The following is a 7,420-nucleotide window of genomic DNA, read 5'->3' as shown; positions in this document are numbered from 1 at the left end:
GAGAGAGAGAGAGAGAGAGAGAGAGAGAGAGAGAGAGAGAGAGAGAGGATCAGATGATCAGAGGGGAAAAAAGAACTTTGCTAGGTTTTATAAATTCACTTTTATGATCTGGTCACAGATGGAAGCATGCAAGTTTTATCAAGTCTGCTGTCACTAAGGTAGCTCTTTCTTAAGGGTACATGCTTTAATATTCATAAAAACATCTGCAAAACTTGATACAAATAATCATTGTTTTTAGTGGAGCTGTTATGGACAGAAAATTTGGAACTTTGTTGGGACAGAAATACCATCTCATCTTCCCCTCCATGATCCTCAGGTTCAGACATCAGGAAATGATGGGATGACAGCCAGGAATATGGCTCTAGGTATAATCTTCTTATCACAGACCACATTTGGACTTCTTGGTAATTCTTTTATCTTCTTTAATTTCTTATTGCTTTACTTCTCGGGGTACAAACTGAACTCCACAGATTGGATTTTGAATTATTTTGTTGTAGCCAACTGTTTAACTCTGCTGTGTAAAGGAGTGCCCCAGACAATGGCAGCTTTTGGGCTTAAATATTTACTAAGTGATTTTGGGTGCACTCTCCTCTTTTACATTCACAAAATGGGCAGGAGTACATGTATTTGCAGCAGCAGTTTGCTGAGTGTCTTCCAGGCCATCACTATCAGCAACAGGAACTTCATGGGGCAAGAGTTTAAATTCAAATCATCCAAGTTCACTGGCTTCTTTCTGTGTCTTTGTTGCATTCTGAATATCCCCTTGAGTTCTTATAATCTCTATTACATGACTAGAAAGTTGGGCCACAGAAATATGACAATTCTACAAAACTTTGGCATCTGCTCTGGTTGTCTTGACAAGACTGGACAAATTCTGCATACTTTATTCCTTCCTCTCCCTGATGCTGTGTATCTGGGGCTCTTGGTCTGGGCAAGCATATCTATTGTTCTGATCTTGCACAAGCACAACCAGAGAATAGAGCACATTCCCAGAAACAAACATTCTTCAAAACCATCCACAGAGTCCAGGGTTATAAAAACCATCCTTCTTCAATTGAGTACGTATATGTTCTTTTATATAGCTTCCTGCCTCTTTCAAATGTTTATGTCTTTCTTACATAATCCAAGCTGCTTACTCATAAACATATCCATAGTCATCTTTAGGTGTTTCCCAGCTATGAGTCCCTTTCTGCTCATGAACCAGTACCCCATACCATCTAGCCACTCTGTCCCTTGGATAAGAAATTGTCAAGAACCTGATATGATTAGAAATATATAAACTCAATGCTTCTGAATGGTTATTGATTAATTCCTTATGCCACAGAATTGTATGCATATCATGAACAGTCATCAAACAAAACATTGGTGTTTATGCATAAACTTTTGTGTTATCTGTTTCTAAGCAACTACAAAAAGTGCTCACTCAAATTATGTTAACCCTACATCAAGCATTGTATTTGTCATGTTGTTTGTGACATATGCAAACTTCAAAGACTAAATATAAACACATGAGTGTAAATTTTAGATTTCTGAAAAAAGCTTACTGTAATCATGATAAACTGACTCAGAATATCAACTATATTCATGTTTTTTGATATTTTTTGGTAATTACTTTGATATACCAAATTTATTTTTTTCCTTGCTCTATGTCGATGCTTCTGTCTGTATCTGTATTTTCTCAAATAAATATGGTGTCTATGGTCTCTGATAACTGTGTTCTGTGATGTAATCCCAACCATTTATAAATGACTTTGATATCCAATATCCCTTATCTAAGGGAGAAGATTATCCTTTAGTTCACTGTATCAAAGCTCCTCCCTGTAATCTGAAAAACACACAAATGCAAATAATCTTTCCCAAACAAGTCCAAAAATGCTTGAATACAAGTGACTTGTTTCTAATGAGTCTGTTGATTCCTGTTTTAGATTTCTCAGAACTCATCAGAAATTTCTCCTTATTTATTGCCTACAAGAACATCCTGTGGCATCCAAGTTGTAGAGACAAACTCTGTGATAATTTGGATACTTACTAACAAGTAGACTTCTTTGGCTGCCTAATGGCTGTGAGTGTTTTCATGAGCTCACAGCAAATTTAGGTATATCTGCATGGAAAGAGAGGGATGGGGCGAGAAAAGAAAAGAATAAACACAAAATACAAAACAAGAAAACAATGTTATGACTGACCACATTAGAGGCAGCATTGGTCTCCTCCTTCTCCTGTCTAGGCTTGGAAGGATACTATAGGTGGTTCACATATCTACTTTAGCAAAATATCCTTTCACCTGTGTGCCACAGCAACACACCATTTGACATAAAAGACTTTCCAAAGAATCCATTTCTTTCCACTTCACTTAAACTTAGCCAGGAGGGATCTTGCCTAAATGTTACCACTCCCTTAATCTATTTATCTCCTTGAAAATAGGATCTGGAGATCAGCTCCAGCAGCCGCGCCGCCTGGCTTTTCATTTTCCTTGTTCTCCGCGGGCCGTGGGGGGCTCCGCGCCGCGGCTGTTAGTCATGTTGGATTCTGGAAGTTACAGTCAGTCTGGGGGTGAGCAGCAAAGTTATTCTTCCTATGGAAATCAAGGCAGTCAAGGCTATGGACAAACATCACAAAGCTATTCTGGCTATGGGCAAACGACTGATTCTTCGTATGGACAAAACTATGGTGGTTACTCCGGTTATGGACAAAATCAATCAGGTTATTCACAGTCCTATGGTAGTTATGAAAATCAAAAGCAGAGTTCATATGGCCAGCAATCATATAATAACCAGGGACAACAAAACACGGAATCATCAGGAGGTCAAGGTGGAAGAGCACCTTCATATGGCCAGTCAGACTATGGTCAGCAAGATTCTTATGACCAGCAGTCAGGTTATGATCAGCATCAAGGCTCATATGATGAGCAGTCCAATTATCAGCAACATGATTCCTATAATCAAAACCAGCAATCTTACCATTCACAAAGGGAAAACTACAGCCACCACACACAAGATGACCGTCGTGATGTGAGTAGGTATGGAGAAGATAATAGAGGATATGGCGGGTCACAGGGAGGAGGTAGAGGGCGTGGGGGATATGACAAGGATGGAAGAGGTCCTATGACAGGATCAAGTGGTGGTGACCGCGGTGGCTTCAAAAATTTTGGTGGTCACAGGGATTATGGACCCAGACCAGATGCTGATTCAGAGTCTGATAATTCAGATAACAACACAATCTTTGTGCAAGGACTTGGGGAGGGTGTGTCTACAGATCAAGTGGGAGAGTTCTTTAAGCAAATAGGAATTATCAAGACTAACAAAAAGACTGGAAAACCAATGATAAATCTTTACACAGACAAAGACACAGGAAAGCCAAAAGGGGAAGCAACAGTGTCATTTGATGACCCTCCATCAGCTAAGGCAGCCATTGATTGGTTTGATGGAAAAGAATTCCATGGGAACATCATTAAAGTGTCATTTGCCACTAGAAGGCCTGAATTCATGAGAGGTGGTGGAAGTGGAGGTGGACGACGAGGTCGTGGAGGATATAGAGGCCGTGGAGGTTTTCAGGGGCGAGGTGGAGACCCCAAGAATGGGGACTGGGTTTGCCCTAATCCGTCATGTGGAAATATGAACTTTGCTCGAAGAAATTCCTGTAATCAGTGCAATGAACCTAGACCAGAGGACGCACGTCCCTCAGGGGGAGATTTCCGGGGGAGAGGCTACGGTGGAGAAAGGGGTTACAGAGGTCGTGGGGGCAGAGGTGGAGACCGAGGTGGCTATGGTGGAGACAGAAGTGGGGGAGGTTATGGTGGAGACAGGAGTGGTGGTAGCTATGGTGCAGACAGAAGTGGGGGTGGTTATGGTGGAGACAGGAGTGGGGGTGGCTATGGTGGGGATAGAGGAGGTGGCTATGGAGGAGACAGAGGTGGTTATGGAGGAGACCGAGGAGGCTACGGAGGTGATCGAGGAGGCTACGGAGGTGACCGAGGAGGCTACGGAGGTGACCGAGGTGGATATGGAGACCGCAGCCGAGGGGCCTATGGAGGAGACCGTGGTGGTGGTGGTGGCGGTGGCGGCAGTGGAGGCTACGGTGGAGACAGAAGTGGAGGCTATTGTGGAGACCGAAGTGGTGGCTACGGAGGAGACCGAGGTGGGGGTTATGGAGGTGACAGAGGTGGCTATGGAGGAGACCGAGGTGGCTATGGAGGCAAAATGGGAGGAAGAAACGACTACAGAAATGATCAGCGCAACCGACCGTACTGATGACTGTTTCAGATACTCCATTGTCTCTGACATGATCCATGGGGAACTGTCAGAGTGTGCCTGCTGCTTTCCTCATGGCCTCTTGGGTAGTGAAATTGACATTTGGGTTTTTATTTGGGTGGGAGGGCTGGGGACAATTTTCCTTTTAGAAATGTCCATTAAAAATTTCCCTTTTAGTTTCCCACTTTCTTTTTCCCAACCCTTAAAGCTAAGTGCATTGTAAAATATTGCCAAAATGGAAAGTGTTTTGTAATACTGCAATAAAAGCTGCTTGTTTTTTGTGGAAAAAAAAAAAGAAAGAAAATAGGATCTGGCTCCATTTCTTTTCCTGGTGCCCCTTTATTACTTCAACCATACATTTTATACTTTTTCTTTCCCAGCTAGCCCCCTTTTCATTAAAACACTCTTCATGACCACAAAACTTGAGTCCCTAGATTTGTAGCTACAGATATTTATAAGCCATCATTGTAGGTACTGGAAACTGAACCTGTGTCCTCTCTAAGAGTAACAGGTACTCTTAACCACTGAGACTTTGCTCCATTACACACACACACACACACACACACACACAGAGAGAGAGAGAGAGAGAGAGAGAGAGAGAGAGAGAGAGAGAGAGAGAGAGAGAGGGAGAGGGAGAGGGAGAGGGAGAGGGAGAGGGAGAGCTAACATCCACATTTGAGGTGTATTTTTTCCTTTCTGAGATTGTGTACCTCCCTTAATAATATGGAATCTAAGTTCATCCATTTTCCTGCAAATTTTGTGACTTCATTTTTCCCTGGAGCTGAAGAATACAACATTTTTATATGTTTACTCCATTTTTGTTGTCCACTCATCTTATCCACTAGGGTGGTTCCATTTATATAAACCGTAACTGCTTAATCACTATCAAAATTGGAAACAAATCTCCATGAAGCATCAGGAAAATGAAGTAGTATGGAAATAATCAAATTAAATCAAATTATCAGATTATCTTGCACTTTTTTGTACAGAAAAATTTCCACTTCAGGAAATATGAAGTCTGTTAGCTGTATGCTCCTCTGCACATTAAAATCATTTATTTAATAATGCAAATTAAGGTTTAGCACACAGTCAGGTGGCTGGGGTATATAAGCAGCATCCTTTATTTTGAAATGAAGCTCAGGTAACACATTCCCGAGTCATGATCTTTATTCCATGTAGTGTAGCATTGGTGTAGATTTAATCAGGGCCTATAAGATGGACACTTACTCTTAATTTATTGCAAATGTTTATAATTGCCCCAAGGATGCTTTGAAATGTCTGATAACTATAATAATCTTGACATTCTCTCTTGACAGCCTGAAAGCTGTTTATTAGTCACTGTCTGTTTTCCAGCCTTCAGTTTTCTCATTTGCTCCAGGCTGCATCAACAAGCATGTAGTTAATTCAAGTAGTTTATTGAATCATTTTCTTTGCATTAGTATATATTATGTCATATAGGTAAAAAAAAGTAGTATATTCTCCTATTTAGGATTTATACATAAGTGACTATGCTTTAAAAATATTTCTTAGTTTTATAGATGGGTGTTTACATCATTCAGGAAAATATTCATACACTTAAAATAAATAGATAGATCTAAAAAATAGCGAATCGAAAAGCTTCTTTAGAGCAGCAGCTCCGTACCCAACCGCAGAAAACCAAGAAAAACAGGGACTCCCAGGAGCTTGAACTCACGCAGCATCCCAGGTAAGTTAAAAACAGCACTCACCCCAAACAGGGAGCAACAGGGACCCACTGGGACCCAGGAATTCGCTCCTGGCCCAGGGCGGGCTCCATCCGGTCTGGGCCCCAGCACTCAGGGATCCCGGGAGGCAGCTCTGCACCCAATCTCGCAGACTCCAGAGGAAGCGGGGCTCGCAGGACCTCTGTGCCAAGCAGGGTCTTGGGCTAGGAGGTGGCAGTGCTTGCCCCCGAACAGGGAGTGGCTAGGACCCACTGGGACCCAGGAGTTCACTCCAGGGCCGGAGCGTGGGTTCCTTCCGGTCTGTGCCGGAGCAGATCCCGAGAGTCAGCTCTGCACCCAATCTCACAGAACCTAGAGGGAGCGGGGCTCTCCGTGGCTCAAGCTAGCTCAAGCAGTTTCTTAGGCTAGGAGGTGGCAGTGCTCGCCCCCAATCAGGGAGCAACTGGGACCCACTGGGACCCACTGGGACTCATTGGGATCCAGGAATCCGCTCCTGACCCGGAGCCCCGGCCCCTTCCGGTTTCCACCTGAGCACCGAGCACATCTTGGGCCTCATCTCTAACTCAAGCAGCAAAACCCATCCCAATCAGTTCTGACACAACCTAGATAATAGGAAAGACAGGCCCCAGTCAGAGACAGCACTGATAGCGCAAAGGTGACCCAGATGGCGAAAGGCAAGCGCAAGAACACAAGCACCAGCAACCCAAGGTACTTGCCAGTATCAGAACCTAGTTCTCCCACATTAGAAAGTCCTGAACTCCCCATATCACCAGGAAAACAAGAACCAGATCTAAAATCATTTCTAATGATGATGCTAGAGGACTACAAGAAGGAAGTAAATAACACTATCAAAAAACTTGAGGAGAACACAGGAAAACAGGATGAAGTCCTTAAAGAAACACAAAAATCCTTTAAAGAATTACAAGAAAACACAAACAAACAGATGAAGGAATTGAACAAAACCATCCAGGACATAAAAATGGAAGTGGAAACAATAAAGAAATCACAAAGGGAGACTATCCTGGAGATAGAAAACCTAAAAAAGAAATCAGGAGTCATAGACACAAGCATCACCAACAGAATACAAGAGATAGAAGAAAGAATCTCAGGTGCAGAAGATACCTTAGAAAATATTGACACAACTATCAAAGAAAATGCAAAATGCAAAAAGTTGCTATCTCAAAATATCCAGGAAATCCAGGACGCAATGAGAAGACCAAACCTAAGGATAATAGGTATAGATGAGAGTGAAGATTCCCAACTTAAAGGGCCAGTAAATATCTTCAACAAAATTATTGAGGAAAACTTCCCTAACCTAAGGAATGAGATGCCCATAATCACACAAGAAGCCTACAGAACGCCAAACAGACTAGATCAAAAAAGAAATACCTCCCGTCACATAATAATCAAGACTCAAAATGTACAAAACAAAGACAGAATTTTAAAAGCAGTAAGGGAAAAAGGCCAAAT

The 7,420-nt window shown here is 42.4% G+C and overlaps 2 protein-coding genes across 3 annotated transcripts in view; both read left to right on the top strand.

Moving 5' to 3' along the window:
• The window catches only part of LOC114630080 (vomeronasal type-1 receptor 4-like), a 4,512-nt gene extending 3,233 nt beyond the window's left edge, over positions 1 to 1,279 (top strand). Inside the window, exon 2 of the mRNA XM_028778155.1 lies at positions 239 to 1,279. Coding sequence (XP_028633988.1) covers positions 239 to 1,279 — 1,041 coding nt within the window. The remainder of the gene's footprint in view (positions 1 to 238) is intronic.
• A 1,168-nt stretch (positions 1,280 to 2,447) lies between these two features.
• Positions 2,448 to 4,324, top strand: LOC114630095 (TATA-binding protein-associated factor 2N). 2 transcript variants are annotated; one of them, XM_028778173.1, is made up of 2 exons: positions 2,448 to 3,016; positions 3,116 to 4,324. In XM_028778173.1, exons 1-2 carry the CDS (start codon positions 2,517 to 2,519, stop codon positions 4,245 to 4,247), a joined length of 1,632 nt encoding a protein of 543 aa, XP_028634006.1. In that variant the 5' UTR covers positions 2,448 to 2,516; the 3' UTR covers positions 4,248 to 4,324. The 2 variants fall into 2 exon arrangements, with proteins under 2 accessions (XP_028634006.1, XP_028634005.1); XM_028778172.1 differs by having other exon boundaries at positions 2,448 to 4,324.
• The last annotated feature ends 3,096 nt before the right edge of the window (positions 4,325 to 7,420 follow it).

This window comes from Grammomys surdaster, unplaced genomic scaffold (assembly GCF_004785775.1).
Source record: "Grammomys surdaster isolate TR1022 unplaced genomic scaffold, NIH_TR_1.0 327, whole genome shotgun sequence".
In the NCBI taxonomy this organism is placed as follows: Eukaryota; Metazoa; Chordata; class Mammalia; order Rodentia; family Muridae; genus Grammomys; species Grammomys surdaster.
This window is presented reverse-complemented; position numbering and strand designations above follow the sequence as displayed.

What these genes read in the sequence shown, in the direction of transcription:
- LOC114630095 (XM_028778172.1), top strand. Translation starts at nt 2,517, where the DNA reads ATGTTGGATTCTGGAAGTTACAGTCAGTCTGGGGGTGAGCAGCAAAGT.